Source organism: Pseudoliparis swirei, chromosome 22 (genome assembly GCF_029220125.1).
Source record: "Pseudoliparis swirei isolate HS2019 ecotype Mariana Trench chromosome 22, NWPU_hadal_v1, whole genome shotgun sequence".
NCBI classification, from domain to species: domain Eukaryota; kingdom Metazoa; phylum Chordata; class Actinopteri; order Perciformes; family Liparidae; genus Pseudoliparis; species Pseudoliparis swirei.
The window spans coordinates 15,164,077-15,184,203 of NC_079409.1; the positions used below are offsets into that span (position 1 = coordinate 15,164,077).

Consider the following 20,127-nt stretch of genomic DNA (forward strand, 5'->3'; position numbering starts at 1 on the left):
GTAGGCAAACTTGCAAAGGTCACCTTCTTCTCGAGCTCTTAATTGGAACATAGGTGGGACAAATTGTCTGCCAAAAGTCCACATTACCGGAACAAATATGCAGCATTGCTCTGAGAGATGTGGAACCTGGTGTGCAGGAAGCAGAAGAAGTTCTGGATCAACTGGATCCTGCAGAACAGCATTTAGACACCTCGTTTATTAAGGCGAGACCCAGATGCTTTGTGCATTTATTGTGTTGAATCATTTTAAATATTAAGCCTGTTTTAAAGCTAATACTCGGGGAAACACCAGGAACTTACTCTTGATTTTTGTAACCATATTTGAGATTTGAAACGATCCGATTTTTTTATATCACATAAACCTCTTTGATAAGGATCCCTTGAATATGTTTATTAAAGATTTGTTTCCACTATTTGTACTTCCCAGAACATTTTACAGTTAAAGTAAACTACTTCTTACCTGTTTGGACTTGTATATCGGCAGTGGTGTATAAAGTACCCAAAAGTCATACTTGAGTAAAAGTAAAGATACTTGACTGGAAAATTACTCAAGTAAAAGTAAAAGTCACCTATGAGAATACTACTTGAGTAAAAGTATTAAAGTATCTGATTTTTTTTGTACTTAAGTATCAAAAGTAATTTTCTGATATTAAATGTACTTAAGTATTGAAAGTAAAAGTAAAAGTAAATGCTGTTAATAAAAAAAACAAAGGGTCAGAATTTTGAGAATTATGAAGTTTATTTGTTTAGGTGCTGTGGCCGCCATGAACAAGGAGTATGAGCTAGGATGAACTTAGCAATATATGAATACTATGAAATTACTAAAATATAAGAACACAATTAACACAGAAAAAAGCAGAACCAAAAGTAACAACCAGAATCATCACTTTAAAGTGAAAAATGTATTGTTCATCTTCAAAAGAAGTTGATTTTCAAAATGGACAGATTTCAGTGTCGCTCTTCTGGGGCTGAAGACGAGTCCTGCGATGCTGAAGAGCCGTTCACATGGTGCAGGTAGAGTGTGTCTAGCTTCACAGGCCCTGATGCAGGTAGAGTGTGTCTAGCTTCACAGGCCCTGATGCAGGTAGAGTGTGTCTAGCTTCACAGGCCCTGGTGGTGCAGGTAGAGTGTGTCTAGCTTCACAGGCCCTGATGCAGGTAGAGTGTGTCTAGCTTCACAGGCCCTGGTGGTGCAGGTAGAGTGTGTCTAGCTTCACAGGCCCTGATGCAGGTAGAGTGTGTCTAGCTTCACAGGCCCTGGTGGTGCAGGTAGAGTGTGTCTAGCTTCACAGGCCCTGATGGTGCAGGTAGAGTGTGTCTAGCTTCACAGGCCCTGGTGGTGCAGGTAGAGTGTGTCTAGCTTCACAGGCCCTGATGGTGCAGGTAGAGTGTGTCTAGCTTCACAGGCCCTGATGCAGGTAGAGTGTGTCTAGCTTCACAGGCCCTGGTGGTGCAGGTAGAGTGTGTCTAGCTTCACAGGCCCTGGTGCAGGTAGAGTGTGTCTAGCTTCACAGGCCCTGATGGTGCAGGTAGAGTGGGTCTAGCCTCACAGACAGCAGCACACAGTTGGGAAGCATTTCAGCAAGTCAACGTGATCCACACTGCTGTCATGCGCTTGAGATGACGAAGAAGAAGTCCTCTTCATCAGATGAACTGGACCTGTTGGCATCCCCTAGCTGCAGGGAGGGTTCTTCCATGTGCTGCTTGATGTAGTCCATTCCTGAAATAAAGTGAGAGTATTACAGACATGATAGAATTAATAACACTTCCTAACATGTCATGACCCCAACCAACAGTTTTGTACAAAATAGTTTGTTTTAATTTGAAGTTTATACATTTAGTTTCATGCACTGTCCGTGCATCCAGAGTTGATTTGTGAATATGTACTTGTATCTCTGTAGTTAAACACAACAACAGTCCCAAATCATTATCGTCGCCATTATTGGACCGTCACTCTTATAATATTAATACAAATAATTATAATAATGCTGTAATGATTAGAATTATATTATAGCTAAGACGACTCAAATCAACAAATTCTCACAACTGTCAACACTTCTTCAGCTCATTAACTCGCTAGAGATCTGTCTGCTGCACTAACGCTAATTGTCTCATTTAATTGACGATAGCTAGCGAGCGTTAGCCTAACATACAACATGCGTAGGACAATCAGACACCTGCCTCCCCCCTCTCCTGCCAAAGATATAACTTACTCCAATCCTGAGGACAACACTGCTAGATATCTTAACAGGTTTATGATGACCAACCATTAACGTTGCGGCTCATGGGATTAATCTTAGTTTACCTCAATGTGTTTCCTGAGGTTGGTGAGTTGTTGAAGGCCAGTATCTCCGTAGCTTTCGGTCGGCATAAGAGGCACTTCATCCGGTAGGAAGAAACTTTCACTCCGACAAAAGAAAAGAGTTCGCCCAAATATGGCCACGGACGTTGATCTTGGTCACCGTGGTTGTTCGAGTAGCTTCCATTGCTGCTCGACATGAAACGAGTCGTATCTGTAGCCGCTCGCTAGCATCCTGGGCATCACTGGGAAGAGAAAACACGCGGCAAGGACCAATGACCCCCAACCTGGTGCTCGTGCTGCGTTCAGGTGCGCTGCGGTGTGTTCCACAACAGTCCCCGATGTTTCTCATGATTATTTTTTTCCCGTAGTAACGAGTAACGATACTGTTTCAGGGGAAATGTATAGGAGTAAAAGTACAAGTTTTCATTGCAAAATGTAGTGAAGTAAAAGTAAAAGTAAACAGAAATATAAGTAGTAAAATAAAGTACAGATACCCAAAAAAACTACTTAAGTAAAGTAACGAAGTACTTCTACTTCGTTACTATACACCACTGTATATCGGCAATACGCCATATCAGTTGATATATTCTAGCTCTGAACATTATCTACAACAAGAATATGTAGAATATGACCCAGACATGTAGAATATGACCCACCTCCACCAGACTCCTACATAATCCAGTTTTTGAACCGTCTTTGTTCTGGCCTCTGATCTTGAATAAATGTGACTATTCTGTGAATTACGTCATTGTACACGTATCATAAACCTGTCAAATGAAGTTCCCACCAAAGTGTTTCTTTTACCGGCCAACAAAAAGTGTTTCTGGCTCCAAGTGGTTTGTGTGGCGGCTGTTGATGAAGGCATTCTTCTTTGCCAGACCAGCCGGAGGTAATCGCTCATCGTTGGTCTCTGTCCACGATGCAGAGATGCTGAGCACTGCTGCAACGCAGCCGCCAAGTGGACCCGCTCCAGGTTTTAAAGCGGGCCGCGAAAAGGGAGAAGATGGAAGTTTCACTCTTAAGTTATGAGCGATTTCAGCTTCAGGATGCCAATTTCTTTACCCGTTTTTATTTATTTATTTATTTTACCCGTGAGTCATCCGGTGTCGGCTTGTTACCGTCGCATTGAAAATGCGGAAGGTTATGTTTTGATCGCCGTGTATTTATTTATTTATATGCGTGTTACTCGCATAACACAACAAGTATTCAACCGATACGCATGCAATTTGGTGGGATGATTGGTTATTATCCGGGGACCATTTGCTTAGATTTTGGGATTGATCGGGTCAAAGGTCAAGGTCATGGAAAGGTCAACATCTTCTTTTTACCATAGCACGGTCAATCTGTATCCAATTGGCATGCAACTAATGCCAACATGTTCATAATTCAATACCCAATCTTGTGATATGCGAAGGTATGCGCTCTACCGAGTGCCCGTTCTAGTTCATGATATGTGTTCTGACCAGTGTGCTCTGAGATGGGTATTTGTGGGGTGAAGCTGAGCGGGCTTCATGAGTTCAGCACAACTTGATTCTTCACAGGTTTTGTTTTACGATCCCTTCTCCGTGCTTCCTTTGCCGTTTGATCGTAATCACCGCCTCTTTCAGTCAACCTTTGGTCACACTTTCTCCTTCTCCTGTTGCTGCGGTTTAATTAGTTTTCCTGACTCAGCCACCGCTGCTGCCTTCACCATTATTCTGTTTAAGTGACTCATCTTCCCTCCTGCGTCCTTAACCTCTGGTACAACTCCGGAAGATGAGATTCCACTATCGTCACTGGCACTTCCCTGTATAGTTGGATATTGTGACGCGCAGCTGTACAGTTTGATGACCAGCATGTTATCAGCACTATGACTAACAGCATATCAGACTTTCTCTGCAGCTTCCTGAGATATCGTGGCTCATTTGTTGATGTCAGTGGAGGTTATTATTAGAAGTGCACCGCCTTACTTTTCAGTTTTTCGAGCTCCCTGGTTTCTGTCCTCAGTGGGGGAGGAGTTGTGTTTTCTTGCTTGGAGTGAAGACAATATTACACCAAGTAGAATTTTTACATATGCAAGCTAAAGAAAATTCATTCAAAATGAAAAAAGTAATCGCATGGACAGACTGGTGTAGCCAAAAATTCCTGCCTTTTCCACTTTCAACATTGCATCATTTAGCTCTGATATAAAGAGATGTATTGGCTACAGCTCAATTTTCTAACCGTATTATCAAAGCCTCCTTACATATTTTTAAAACGCATTAACACCTGTAAATAAGCGCTGCGCCTGCGTAGCTAGTATAACGGTTTATTTATTGCCATATGCACAGACTGTGTCTACTCTTATTGTGAACAGATTGTTGCTAAACTAAGACTAGACATGTGCTTCAATTTCACTTTTCAACCTTGAATAACCGTCATTCAAACAATCTATTCAACATTTGTTAATTTGTCAACTTGCTCAGTGTGTTAGAGTGGGTAGTAATAACCAGGAAACAGTGGCCCCTCCGGGACCAGCAACAAGACTGTTTACAGGAAATCCATCACATGACCTCGTTTCCAACTGTTGTGGAGTTCAGGGATTAATCCACACTTCCTACTCTCCAGGACTCGGAGGCTAGTGGTGCGTATGATCTCACCGGCGTCCTCACACGCTGACGGACATCCAAAACAAAGAGCTCGCCACGTTGAGTCGCCCAGCGGCCGCGAGTCACGTGGGACTGAGGCAGCGAGTCACTCGTCTGTGACCGGAGCCTCCACACAGGTCTGTGACCGGAGCCTCTACACAGGTCTGTGACTGGAGCCTCTACACAGGTCTGTGACTGGAGCCTCTACACAGGTCTGTGACTGGAGCCTCCACACAGGTCTGTGACTGGAGCCTCCACACAGGTCTGTGACTGGAGACTCTACACAGGTCTGTGACTGGAGCCTCCACACAGGTCTGTGACTGGAGCCTCCACACAGGTCTGTGACTGGAGCCTCCACACAGGTCTGTGACTGGAGACTCTACACAGGTCTGTGACTGGAGCCTCTACACAGGTCTGTGACTGGAGCCTCTACACAGGTCTGTGACTGGAGCCTCTACACAGGTCTGTGACTGGAGCCTCCACACAGGTCTGTGACTGGAGCCTCCACACAGGTCTGTGACTGGAGCCTCTACACAGGTCTGTGACTGGAGCCTCTACACAGGTCTGTGACTGGAGCCTCCACACAGGTCTGTGACTGAGCCTCCACACAGGTCTGTGACCGGAGCCTCCACACAGGTCTGTGACTGGAGCCTCCACACAGGTCTGTGACTGGAGCCTCCACACAGGTCTGTGACTGGAGCCTCTACACAGGTCTGTGACTGGAGCCTCTACACAGGTCTGTGACTGGAGCCTCTACACAGGTCTGTGACTGGAGCCTCTACACAGGTCTGTGACCGGAGCCTCCACACAGGTCTGTGACTGGAGCCTCCACACAGGTCTGTGACTGGAGCCTCTACACAGGTCTGTGACCGGAGCCTCCACACAGGTCTGTGACTGGAGCCTCCACACAGGTCTGTGACTGGAGCCTCCACACAGGTCTGTGACTGGAGCCTCTACACAGGTCTGTGACTGGAGCCTCCACACAGGTCTGTGACTGGAGCCTCTACACAGGTCTGTGACTGGAGCCTCCACACAGGTCTGTGACCGGAGCCTCCACACAGGTCTGTGACCGGAGCCTCCACACAGGTCTGTGACTGGAGCCTCCACACAGGTCTGTGACTGGAGCCTCCACACAGGTCTGTGACTGGAGCCTCCACACAGGTCTGTGACTGGAGCCTCCACACAGGTCTGTGACTGGAGCCTCTACACAGGTCTGTGACCGGAGCCTCTACACAGGTCTGTGACTGGAGAGTGTGTCTACAGCCATGCTCTGGCTCTGTTAGGCTGCAGGTAAATGCTGTGCTAAGCATATGCTATCATGCTCCCAGTGACACGGCTACCATGCTGATGCTTAGCAGGTCACTTTCCTTATCTGTCCTATAAATTGTCGACAAAGTGCAGTTGAGGCTGAGGGGAATGTTGGTTCAACAGGTTGTGGGAAGGTTACGTGATTACATTTAATTCTGTGGGCGACGTGAATGTATGCACCACATTTCACGGCACTCCATCTTTTATAGTTTTAAAGATATTTTAGTCAAGACAAGGGGTGGTCGCTTTAAAAACTCAAGTTGCAAAGAATCATGTCATTCAAATGATTTGTTATTCCAAAATCAAGCATATTGTAAGTTTGCTCATTTCTGACTTGAAATACTGCAGCAGCTCTCTTGAGTCTCAGATGTTGATTATGTTGGCGTAATAAAAAAGAAGTGGACTAAATGATGAATGTGATTGATTACCTCTCCTAGGTTTCAAACCTCTGCAAGATTATTCTATACGGTTCTGAAACGGTCTGAAACTAATGGCTGTATGGTCTATAAAAACCAATAGTTATGACATTCTCTGCAGTGATTGAAAGCAAACACAGTTTGGCATTTTAATTGGTTATGCGAACCAACCTGAATACGATCCTCTAGGTCACTTTGGACCGGCTTCATTATACAACTGGAAAGAATAACGAATGCAAACATTTGGGTCCAACATAAGGGGCTTTCTAGAAAAGACACTAACCAGTGCCAACGCTGTCCTGCCAGTTTCACTGAAGACATCTAATTATAGAGACTGTGTAATGACTTCTAACTAAAAAGTCTTTCCCAGTGCGTCTCTCTGCCCTTGACTCTCTTGTCTGTCGCGTTTTGTCGTGCGGGACGGAAACGGCAGCTGCTCATAAGTATTCATTAGTGCTGCGTTTGGATTAGCGGAGAGAAAATGTTAAAGTGTAGATTGGGCTCCACACTCTGCTGCCTCCTCCAGATCACAGCAGGTCCTCCGGCCTCGCCGAGCGCGAACCACAGCTGTCCGACACCACTTGACTTGTCCAACAACAATGTTCTCCGATGGCTCGATAAAGCATTTGTCTGGAAGGTCTTCTTTGTTTCTTTGTCTCTCTGAAACATAAAAGGTTGTTTCCCCTTTCATTGACACAGCGGTGATGAGACGCTGTCGAGGATAATGTCTGTTGACAACACAGTGGTTGTTATGGTGATTACTGATTACCTCAAATGTGTGGCCCCAGTCATCCAATTTTCAGCTCAGATTTGTACACACAGCTTAGTCCTATAAACTCCATATTTCAGCGTTTGGTGATCTGGCATACTTGCACACATACTTAGTCATTTGGACAACGTGTGTTTCTGCCAATGTCCGCCTGTCTTTCCTTTCCCTACTCGAACATATGAACTATGTGTGGGTTGCGTCGTGTCTCCCGTTCAGGACAGCTGCACTGGCTGGATATCCCTGAGATCTCCTCTGCCCACAGACACAACCCACGTCCCACACACACACACACACACGCACACACCGTACAAGGTCAAAAGTCACCCTCTCCACACCACCTCCCTGCTCTTAAACACACACGCACACACATGTACCCATGTCATAATTGCTCTGGTTCCACTGTCTCCGCCCTCTTGTTCCTGAGTTAACTCCACGATACTTTTCACTCTGTTTCCATGCCGTACCCCTCCCCAACTCTCTCCCCCCACACACACACACACACACACACACACCTCCCCACTCCCCTCCAATCTTCTGTCACTACAGCTGTGTGTCAGCTGCCGGCCTGTCCCAGTCTCGTCGGATAGATGAAGCCGAAACACAGAGGGTCTACAGGGAAGACAGCCTGGCCTCTCTGTCTCTCCCAGCTGTCACTCCCACTTCAGCCGTCCACTTATCACGAGGTTTCTTTCCTTCCCTCTTGCTTGCCCACTGGTCGTCTTCCTTGAACACATCTCAAAAGTAAAATAAGGGTTAAAGCAGTGAAATGTGCTTATTTCTTTCACATATTGCGTACGCTACGTTATTTTGCAAATATGAGTTTGTTACTGCAGTTACATCTAGTTTAAACTAATTCAGTCTAATACAACAGTCGTGTACTAACATCCTACCTTCATGAAGGTTTTAATGTTGAGTTTCAGTTGAAACTGTTGCGGGGTATTCTGGAGGCTGTAGTTTGTTGCTTCATTGAATTGTTTTGTTATACTGAGAAATGTTGCTATTATTTTGTCCATCCCATTTATATTAGTGAGGATGACCTCCATTTAGAAACACCTCTGTGTACAGCACAATTCAACAGCACCACAAACTACAGCCTCCATCATGATCATTAGTTGAATCCTCTCGCATTAGATCCTTCATGAAGGTAGAATTGCCTAATAAACTGAGTGCATCTTCAAATTCACTCAACATCACATCCAACATGTCTGTGACGAGGTTATGAGCAAGTACACTGTGTTCCTCTTACCTAACCATATGTTTACATCTCCATTAACTCAAAATACGTTGTCACTCATCGGCTTTTCTTCCTCCAATCTTCGCAGCTTCATTTGTTATATTTATTCCAAACAAGCCTCTCCGACCGGGTGATCCAAATTACACTCCGTGCCATCCGGAAGGAATAAGACATTCTCTGAGAGTAAATGGAGTCGTCTCATTATACCATCTTCAACTACCAAACTGTTTTTACCCTTTCTACAGGCAGCAAAGTCTTATTATTTCACCGCATCCTGCTGCCACAGAGAAAAACACATTAGTGACTGCGAGATATGCCATGTGCTTTAGACGAGAGGATTTGATTGAGGGAGTTAATGATGGAGAAAGTGAGCCCGGAGCTCAACAGCCTGGAGAGTAAATGTGTGTGTTCTTTTGTGTGTGTGTGTGTGTGTGTGTGTGTGTGCATAATGAATGCAGGAGTGAAAATATAATCATTTGTGGTTTTGATGGTGGTCGGAGCATTTTCTACAAACGCAGTGAAGAATCCTAAAGTGGATGTGAATTTAATTTAATTTAATTATCTATTTTTCTGCGACAGGTATGCCTGTGGACATCAGTGCGTCTCCGGACAGGTAACCAGGTGTGTTGCTGCCGTCATGGCCTTGCCAACCCTGCGGCTGTTTCCTGTCACCGTGGTCACGGTCCTGGTGGCGCTGGTGTCGTCTTCTGGGGACAATGAGTGGGACTTTAACCCAGGTAAGATGTCGTATACACACAAAGAGTGAATTGGTGATGGATGAACTCAAATTCTGTGTTTTTCTTTCGTTTATTTTTTCTTTGTCCGTCCTTCCCAAAAAGAATGACACATTTGAAATGCAGTTGGCATGTTTTTACAGGTTTTTATTACGACATACTCGAGCCCTTCCCCTCTTTTTACCCCCTCGCGTCCACGGGGCACAGCCATCGTCCGTCCTGCTGCCCCGACATTCTCCTCACATTCTCAGATCAGTAAGGCTCGCTCTCTGTTCGCTATCAACAGGCTATCCTGTGTCCTCGCCCTGTCTGCCAGCCAGTTGTGTCGTGTGTAATGGGAGAATGAGAAAGCCAGCCACCCTCCTCCCTCCCTGCTTGCCAAGCCCGCTAATGCACAGGCCGCTCATGAAAGTGTCAGTCACAATGTTCGGGGAAGTGAGTGCATGAGGGGTTAGTGAACGAGGGCCCGCCAGGTGTGAGCTGATCACGGTTCGCAGCGCGGCCGACCATCTACACTGAGAATATTTATTATTATTATTATTAAGAAACTGGATCCATCAGATGTTTGGACTTATAAATCTCATATGATTAATAGATTATCCTAATGCAAGGTAAAACAATTAACATTAATCAATTAGTCAATCAATCAGCTCTTGTGATGGTGATACTGTCTGTTAAGCTGCTAATTGATTTATTGACTAATCGTGACTGCACTCAATTAATCTAGATTGTCGAAACGCATACAGGCGCACACACACACACACACACACACACACATACAATTTGAAACAACAGAATCAATATTGACAGTGTGAACAGGAAAGTTGTGTGTGTGTGTGGGCCAAAGGTTGTATAAAAAATAACAAGAGGAGAAAGTAAGCAGAGGACACACGGAGCGAGGGAGAGGTGAGAAGATTGCAGATGGCGGGGTATTGACTGGCGATGTGGGGTGATGATGTAATTGTGTGTGTGTGTGTGTGTGTGTGTGAGAGAGAGAGAGAGAGAGTGTGTGTCTGCTGCAGCCGTTGTGGTTTTTAAGGGTTTGTCATTCAGCCCGACATTCCTGTTCGCTGACTCAATGACAGAAACGGAGTTGGACGCCCCCCCCCCCCCCCGCCTCTTTCTGTCACCCTCGGCTCCCCCTCCATATCACTGTCACTCAGTACCCCTTTCCACTTTATCACAAACGCCCTCTCCATCAACTCCTCCCCATGACTGACTTCAGAGCGGATAGCTGGGTTGAGGCTAATCCCTGCCTGGGACCACACTATCTGGATCATTTGATAGTCCGAGCCGACATCTGAGACCCGCCTGTGTTCTTTCATTTGCCCTTCATTTGATTTCTTTCTCTCTTTAGTTCTGTTCCTGCACACTCCCCGAGCGGTGGTAACCATAACGGGGGCTGTGCAGGATCGCAGGGGGCTTTGTGTGTGTGTGTGTGGGGGGGGGAATCGGAAATCTGTAGTCTGAGCCGACGGGTCACGGTATCTCACCGGAGACACCGGCTACACCGTCGTCAGAGGAATGTTAATGACTATCTTTGCTGTTGACTCCCAGGTATCAGGGATGCAAAACGCTGCCATTACGTTTCACATTAACTCATTAGTACATAATCTCCCCGAGAGATTCTGTAATAAATAACAGAGGACAGCAACATGATTTGTGGAGTTTGGTATTTTTCCTCCTCTCGCCGTCTGTGTGAGTTATGAAGCATGGCGTCCGGAAGTTTTCCCAGAGAAGACATAACAACTTTATGCTCCGTGACCAATAATGACTGCTGACACTCTTATGGAAATATTAAGTTTCCCTTGGACAAGTTCTCCATACGAATGAGAATGTTGCTCATGTGTCTCTCTCCCACGTTCTCTTTATCGCTCTTTCTTTCTCTCTTTCCCCCACAGCTCAGTGTCGGTACGCCCTCGGGATGGAGGATGGCGCCATCCCAGACTCTGACATCACTGCCTCCAGCGCCTGGTCGGACTCGACTGAGGCCAAACATGGAAGGTAGTGTGTGTGTGTGTGTGTTACTAGGTACAATACTCCCACCACAGTAATCAAGTGGACTTTTCTCTTACTGCACTTTGCGTCGTTACAGTCTGAAAACTATAATTCTGCTTTAAAAGTAGCTTCTCATCCAGCTGATCCCCCCAGCGTCCCTGTTGCACCTGTGACCACACCCCAAAGTGATGTCACGGCGTACCGTGCACGCGTCTGCATCACTGCAGCGAAGTGAAAAGTGAACCTCTGACAGTCTGCCAAAAGCACTTTGAGCTGGAGATAAGTTGCTAGATTTAGTTTTAATGAAGATAAAGTTTCATTCAAAGGACAATATCGTTTTGGCTTTCATACACTTTGGGATAATGCAGTGCAGACTTTTCAAATCAGTTTGCAATTAAACTCCATGACCATGAATGTACCATCGAGGCACACTGGTTAGCTGTGATGGTTTACACAACTCGAGTAAGTTTTCTAAAGCTTAGCCTCCTGATTTGTAAAACGAGGAGCTGTGATGTGAAGTTATTGTTATAAAACAGGCAAAACCACAGAGTTCTAAGTTTGGCTTGAAATCCTTCAGTCGGTTCACAAAGCGTCTCACATAGAAAACAGAATGGCTACATAGTTGTCGGATGGTACTTGAATCACTGCCCATATTTGTTCTGCACTTTATTATTCAGTAGAACACGTTATACGTAACACATTTATAAATTGGTCTGATTTATTTACTTCATTAGTGCAGTACAGGTTAGAATGTAACAGAATAAATTACAGTCTAATACTGGAACACTCACACATGTCACTGTGGACTATTGGCTGTGTCTGCCTGCTTCTATCTTTAGTCTTCTTGCACCACGCTTGAGTCATTTGTCTAATAGTTAATGACAGAAGATGATGGTGTGTCTTTGTAGAGCCTAATGGCTTGTTGTATTCCCACTGTCTGCCTGGCAGGGAGGTCAGATATATGAGAGCCGAGCCTCGACCGCGACATACTTCAGCCGTGCATTTGGGGGAGTATGTGACCACCACAATTGCACGCCCCGGTAACATAACTCATTACATTTTAGGGTGAAAACTTCCTTCAACTTTAGGGTTAAGTTTAGGCTTGTACCCATTATTGTTGGGGTTTGGGTCAGTCTCCAGGAAATGTATGCAAGTCAATGTAATATCCCCAATAGTCATGACAACATGTATGTGTGTTAATGTGTCTCCATTGGTATGTAAGGGCTGGGTCTCTTGGCGGAGTGTCTTAAACATGTGGAAATGATTATAAGCCCAAGCTTTTTTTAAAGAGACATCGGGGGTGGGGGGGGCAGAAAGAGAAAACAAATGAAAGGTGGATCACTGTGCTGACAGCGGTTTGAGGCAAGGTGTAGGGTTAAGGGAGGGTTGCAGAGCTGATGGGTATTAAGCAGCTGTTATTACTCTGAGGCAGTGAAACATCAGAGGAGTGTGAGGGAGTGGACACGAGTTGGAGGGGAAAGCCGAAATGAGAACACCGTGAAAGGGATGAATTGTTGGCAGGTATTTAGGTAGGAAGTGAAAGACAAAGAGGAAGAGGAGGATAATGAGGTACTTGGCAGAACAGCCTGCTGTAATGTCAACCCTGCTGGTGAGCGGGGGACTGGACTCTGCCCGGCCAAATTCCTCCTCTCTCCCTCATCATCCTCGTCTCCATCACAGGATGTGCAGCACTAATGTGATATCATCTCGCGGTTTCCGGCTGCACGGTCTCACCCCCGAGGGGACTTATTGCGCCACCGTCGGTGTGACCGAGTGGATCTAGTTATTTGTTTCGGCGGTCTGAGCAGCAGCTTTCATTTTGAGAGCAGCCCCGTGGTGGTCTGAGCGCGGTTGTGGCCTGGCGCCGGTTCCAAAGCTCCTCGTGAGAGTTTGTCCGACGTCACGGACGCGCCAAGCCAAGCGTGTGGTCTCTTTGTGGCCGGTCTGCGGCGGCAGAATTACTTTTCTCCCCAGGCTGGATGGAGGAAGGTCACACTGAGCGAACATCTTTTAGTGGTGCGCGTGTGTGGTCATGGCCGCCCGAGGAGATCGGTCCTGGTGTTTTACATGTTGTTGTGAGGTTTGAAGAGACTCGTCATCTCTTTTCAACTCTGCATGCGTCTGTATTTTCGTTCTCTCTCTCTCTCTCTCTTTCTTTCTTTCCCTCCCCCCCCCCCCTCCCCACGGCCTGCTGTGCACCTTAAGCCATAGCCATTTATGTGTAAACGTTTGGCTGCTGTGCAATCGATATGCGTTGCTGGTAGAGGAGGGATGGAGCCTTTGTATTGACTTCTCAGCAGTCGGCCTGCGTGTTGGTGGCACTGTGGGTCTCTTTGTGGGTGTGCTTGTATCTCTGAATGGGAATGTGTGGGACTGGGATTTGGTGGACTTTAAAGTTGTTATTTCAATGTTTCTTGGGTCATTTTTTCTTTCTTTCACCTTTTTATTATCCAACATTAATATGCCTCTGCTTGTCGCAGGTTGAGCACCGGAGAGGGGGATGGGGCGTGGTGTCCTGCAGGAGCCGTGTTCCCCAGTGGATCAGAATACCTTCAGGTCAGATGCTTGGTTTACTCTGCTATCATTCACACCGTTACACTTTTGAAGTGGAGCTCAATTAATCGTTTTTGGTTTTCAAAAGAATTAATTGAAAATGATATTAGTCATAGATCTGTAAAAGACTCTTTACATAGCATTAATTCACTCAAGGCCAATATTTAGAGTGACTCATCAGCTATGAATACACTTGCAACGAGCACTTCAACTGCACAAGCGCCTCTTTTAAATCTACCTATGAATTTAGAAATGTAGTACAATAAACGTAATTTTTTTTTTTTTATGATTTCCCAATATCCTTTTATCTGAATCTCGATCTGTTTGCATGTATTCTAGTGAGTGACGAGTGTGTTGATGTTTTCCCCGTCTCCTGCAGGTGGACCTGCACAAACTCCACTTCCTAGCTCTGGTTGGTACTCAGGGTCGTCACGCCGACGGGCACGGCCAGGAGTTTGCCCGCAGTTATCGGCTCCGCTATTCCCGAGACGGAGTGAAATGGATCACCTGGAAGGACCGCTGGGGAAAAGCGGTAAGCAGAGCCCACTCCTCCACGAGGACATGATGAAGGACGGCAGCAGTTTGAATGCCGTTATTTAAGCTATGGGATCGAGGAACGTACAGAGGAACGTACAGAGGAACGTACAGAGGAACGTACAGAGGAACATACAGAGGAACATAGAGATGAACATAGAGATGAACATACAGAGGAACGTACAGAGGAACGTACAGAGGAACGTACAGAGGAACGTACAGAGGAATGTACAGATGAACATACAGAGGAACGTACAGAGGAACGTACAGAGGAACGTACAGAGGAACGTACAGAGGAACGTACAGATGAACATACAGAGGAACATAGAGATGAACATACAAAGGAACATACAGAGGAACGTACAGAGGAACGTACAGAGGAACGTACAGAGGAACGTACAGAGGAACGTACAGAGGAACGTACAGAGGAACATACAGATGAACATAGAGATGAACATAGAGATGAACATACAGAGGAACATACAGAGGAACATAGAGATGAACATACAGATGAACATACAGAGGAACATACAGAGGAACGTACAGAGGAACGTACAGAGGAACGTACAGAGGAACATACAGATGAACATAGAGATGAACATAGAGATGAACATACAGAGGAACATACAGAGGAACATAGAGATGAACATACAGATGAACATACAGAGGAACATACAGATGAACGTACAGATGAACATACAGAGGAACATACAGAGGAACATACAGAGGAACATAGAGATGAACATACAGAGGAACATAGAGATGAACATACAGAGGAACGTACAGATGAACATAGAGATGAACATACAGAGGAACATACAGATGAACATACAGATGAACATACAGAGGAACATACAGATGAACGTACAGATGAACATACAGAGGAACATACAGAGGAACATACAGAGGAACATAGAGATGAACATACAGAGGAACATAGAGATGAACATACAGAGGAACGTACAGATGAACATAGAGATGAACATACAGAGGAACATACAGAGGAACATAGAGAGGAACATAGAGATGAACATACAGAGGAACATACAGAGGAACATACAGATGAACATACAGAGGAACATACAGAGGAACATAGAGATGAACATACAGAGGAACATACAGAGGAACATAGAGATGAACATACAGAGGAACATACAGAGGAACGTACAGATGAACATACAGATGAACATACAGAGGAACATACAGAGGAACATACAGAGGAACATACAGAGGAACATACAGAGGAACGTACAGAGGAACGTACAGAGGAACGTACAGATGAACATACAGAGGAACATACAGAGGAACATAGAGATGAACATACAGATGAACATAGAGATGAACATACAGAGGAACATACAGAGGAACATACAGAGGAACATAGAGATGAACATACAGAGGAACATACAGAGGAACGTACAGATGAACATACAGAGGAACATACAGAGGAACATACAGAGGAACGTACAGATGAACATACAGATGAACATACAGATGAACATACAGAGGAACATACAGAGGAACATACAGAGGAACATACAGAGGAACATACAGAGGAACATAGAGATGAACATACAGAGGAACATACAGAGGAACATACAGAGGAACATACAGAGGAACATACAGAGGAACATACAGAGGAACGTACAGATGAACATACAGAGGAACATAGAGATGAATATACAGAGGAACATACAGATGAACATACAGAGGAACATAGAGATGAACATACAGAGGAACATACAGAGGAACATAGAGATGAATATACAGAGGAACATACAGAGGAACATACAGAGGAACATACAGAGGAACATACAGAGGAAAATAGAGATGAACATACAGAGGAACATAGAGATGAACATACAGAGGAACATACAGAGGAACATACAGAGGAACATACAGAGGAACATAGAGATGAACATACAGAGGAACATACAGAGGAACGTACAGATGAGGCCGAGGCTCCACGGTTGATAGAAAACAGCTCAATGTCCTGCGGCTGTTTAATATGAATGTCTTGTTAAGCAGAGGGCTGGATTATTCATCTGCTTTTGATTTATCTGTCAATTATCGGGAAGTGGAGCCGTTTCGATGCAGCAGCTGAACTCTGTCCACGAGCTTTTCTCCTTGGACAAAATGTGCCTTCAATGGCAGTTTCCAACGCTCCAATGAGGGCTCACCTCGTGCAGATAAAGGCTTCTCACTGTGTTTGGTAAATGTCCAACATTTTCTTTGTTGACTAAGCTCTGCATTGTTTTGTACGACTACCACATGATGGCATGGGAATTTAGACCTCCAACAGCCAATGTTTCAGGTCTCTTACCGTTTTGTCCCCCTTTTCCAGTTATTATTTTAGAACATTGCCAAGCAACAGATTTTCAGACATTTCCAGCCAACTTAAATCTTTTGGTTTGGACCGCGCCAACAAAAACTACCAGAGGCTCACGCTGTAAGAATCATACAAGTCCACAGACAACAGGAGACGAGCGATGGACTGTGTGATTTGATACGTGTACCTCTCGCCCCTAGGCGGTGTCGGGGAACGAGAACACCTATGATGTGGTTCTGAAAGACCTGGGCCCCCCCATCGTGGCCCGCATGGTGCGCTTCTACCCACTGGCTGACCGAGTTATGAGCGTTTGTCTCCGGGTGGAGCTCTACGGTTGTCTTTGGAATGGTAAGTGTTTGTGAAGGGATCAGCCAAACACAAAATGTTCCTTCTTTTGTTGTAACTTATTGTTATTCATCCGTCTGTGTATTCTGGGACATGCTCCCCAAGACCTTGATTTATCAGATCACATTTCATGGTGAAGGTGACTGAGGTCAGGGTCCTTCTAAATGTATTCAAATGGAACAAGGGGGATTTCAGATGGTAATGATTCAGTGTGTTTTCGCCATGCGTCCCGTGTATTGATTGGAGGCATTGCAACACATTAACAGACCCGCTGAGGGTTTCCCGGTTGAAAGAAGCCACACAGTAATAAATTGTATTCGTCTCCACTGACGAGCTGAGTATTTATGGCCGGCTCACCTCCGCTCCCTCCTCATCCACCGCCCTCCGACAGCATCTGGCCGCCTGTAAATCACAACGGTCACAGAGGCCAGAAAGCCCCAGGTCCCGATCCGGGTCTTCGGGGAGACCATCTTTCTAAAGTGTGCTCTAATGTGCCCTCTGCAGCTCCCACAATCCAGAGAGTATAGAGGATTCAGTCAAGTTTTACACACAACCCGCCTCTCCTCTCATGTCGTATCAGATGTGATGGCGCCGCGGTGTCTTTGCCGTGTTTATTGTTCCACTTTCAGAATCCTGCACTCGCTCCGACATGAAGCGCACATCCACGTGCATAACCACGTCCACACACACTCATTTATGTGCAAACGGAGAATACTGCACGCTTGTACTGTAAATGTGACGTGAAGCTTAGTTTATTGTGGGGAGCAGAGCGATGGGCTGTTGCTGACGTGGCCTCTGCTCTCGGGGCGCGGGCTGATTCGCTGTACGCTGGGGCCGAGAGGCTTGAATTTCTCCGGTAAATGTTGTGTGGGCTGTTCAGGCCCGTTGGTTTCACTACCTTTTTAAAAAAACAGCTACAGCCGTTTCCTCCGCAGCAGTGACTACTGTTTAATGTTGTAAAACGTGTTGCTGCTCATGATGAATATATTTAGTTTCTCATGCAATGTTTAATTTGAACGTTCACACGCCGAGTATTGAATATTGGTCCATGTGTATGTGTCACTCAGATGGGTTGACGGCTTACACGGTTCCAGTGGGTCACGTCATGCATCTGTCTGGCATATCTGGCATGCCCGTCTATCTGAACGACACCACCTACGACGGGAGCACCGAGCAAGGGTAAGACATTCACAATGCGCTTCTCTTTTTATCACCACTTTCATTTCTGTGTCTGAGTAAGTATCTCATCTCCATACATTTCCTTAAACTGCTCCTTCTTGGATCTCGTTTTAATGGGAATGCATAATGAAACCGATGCGGCAGTGGGTGCAAATTGCAACACTGCTTCTACAAATGTGATCACAATAAACAGTAAAACGTTTTGACGGTCGGCAACGTGGAGCGAGCAACGGAATGCCAGAAACTCCTCCGCAGCGCTCGTCACATCTGAAGTGGAGGCTCGGGCAAATCTTTTCTTGGAAGAAATTCTGGCCTAATCGAAAGGGAATTACATTTTCCTTTTTTTAGTCGCTCTGGGATTTGAGGCGCGTTTCCTGGCTGTAATGTTTTGGCAGGGTGCAAAGGAGGGCTGGACTAGGAATTGGTGGGGGTCCTCAGTTGTGTGGGTAATGGGGCTGAAATGTTTTGCTAGCGGGTGAGTTAACACGTTTGATGTAATCCAGACGTGTGTGTGTGCGTGTGTCATATGCTTATTTATGCATCTTTGCATGAATACGCTTGTAAATGGAAAGTGACGGACCCAGAGCTGCATGCTAACCCGTCCGGTGTTTGTGCAGGCTGCAGTTTGGCGGCCTGGGTCAGCTGTGTGACGGCGTCCTAGGAGGAGACGACTTCATACAAACCAAAGAGCTGAGGGTGTGGCCGGGGTACGACTACCTGGGCTGGAGCCGGGAAGCCCTCGGGTACGGCAGCGTGGATATTGAGTTCCACTTTGAGAAGCCACGTGTCTTCCACTACATGCAGGTAGGCCGTGAAGCTTGGTGTGCAGTTGTCTGTGAAGGAATGCGAGAGGGTTCTGCAGGACTTTATTATCCCACTGGAACCTCAGGCAGCACGGAGCTGTAAATCAGAGACGCCGTTGAGGCTAAAAGCCCAGATTTCCGGTCCGTGTCCTCAGGGGCCTTTTATAAAACATGCTCTGATGGGGCTTAAGAGGCACTGCAGCGCAGTTTGTCCACAAGTCACTGAAGCCAAGAAACATGCAGAATCTAGAGAATGTGAAGTTTAATGCATATTCAGTCTTTTATCTCCCCGCTGGTCAGATCTGACCACGCTGTCTTTCTGGAGTGAATGTACACGGTCAGGGCCTAAGGTGCCGGTCATTTCTCTCTCCCTGCTTTTTATGGTCTGCACATGAGCGGTCAACTGTCCAGTAAAGGAAGGAGTGCCTGCAGCGGACCCCAGCGAAGGATACTGATGTTTCCAGGATTGCTTTTATTCATATTCAACCATGAACCTTATTGACGAACATAGATTTATCACTTTCTCCTTTTCCGTCAATGTCCAGTATCACAGAAAGAGCTATTGAACAAATAAAACAGAAATGAGCTCTTACGAGTGTAAATATGAATTACATGACACATTCATGTATACGTGTGGACATTAATCACAACACTGTCTCTTTGTTAAAGGGCACATATAGCTCAGACCTAGCATTAGCATCTTAGGACAATACATTTGACAAGTTCATTAAAAATAAAGTCACTAAACATGTAGTCAAAGCCCAAATCAAACAGACGGTACCGTGTTCTGGTTCCAGCTCCGTGCTTAGCCGTTCATAAAGGGACTTATGTAGCTCCTTCAGAAAAATATTTACAAACACCTTTGCGATGTCATGTTAGGAGATTTACAACTACTTATGATCTCGCCAGAAGAGCTTCAAAATAAAACATGCAAAGGGACTTACAAAATAAATGCTTGAGGGAAACGGTCACCATATTAACAACCTTTTCATTTACAGTGCCAACAACTCATTTCAAAG

At 45.6% G+C, this 20,127-nt stretch overlaps 1 protein-coding gene across 2 annotated transcripts in view; it reads left to right on the plus strand.

The window, feature by feature from the left end:
* The window catches only part of ddr1 (discoidin domain receptor tyrosine kinase 1), a 38,802-nt gene that overhangs the window by 5,438 nt on the left and 13,237 nt on the right, over positions 1–20,127 (plus strand). For both annotated transcript variants that reach the window (XM_056445053.1, XM_056445052.1), the window contains exons 2-8: positions 9,213–9,370; positions 11,269–11,371; positions 13,846–13,921; positions 14,298–14,450; positions 16,982–17,129; positions 18,194–18,305; positions 18,923–19,109. In XM_056445053.1, the coding sequence (XP_056301028.1) occupies positions 9,271–9,370; positions 11,269–11,371; positions 13,846–13,921; positions 14,298–14,450; positions 16,982–17,129; positions 18,194–18,305; positions 18,923–19,109 (879 nt within the window). In that variant the 5' untranslated portion in view covers positions 9,213–9,270. The remainder of the gene's footprint in view (positions 1–9,212; positions 9,371–11,268; positions 11,372–13,845; positions 13,922–14,297; positions 14,451–16,981; positions 17,130–18,193; positions 18,306–18,922; positions 19,110–20,127) is intronic.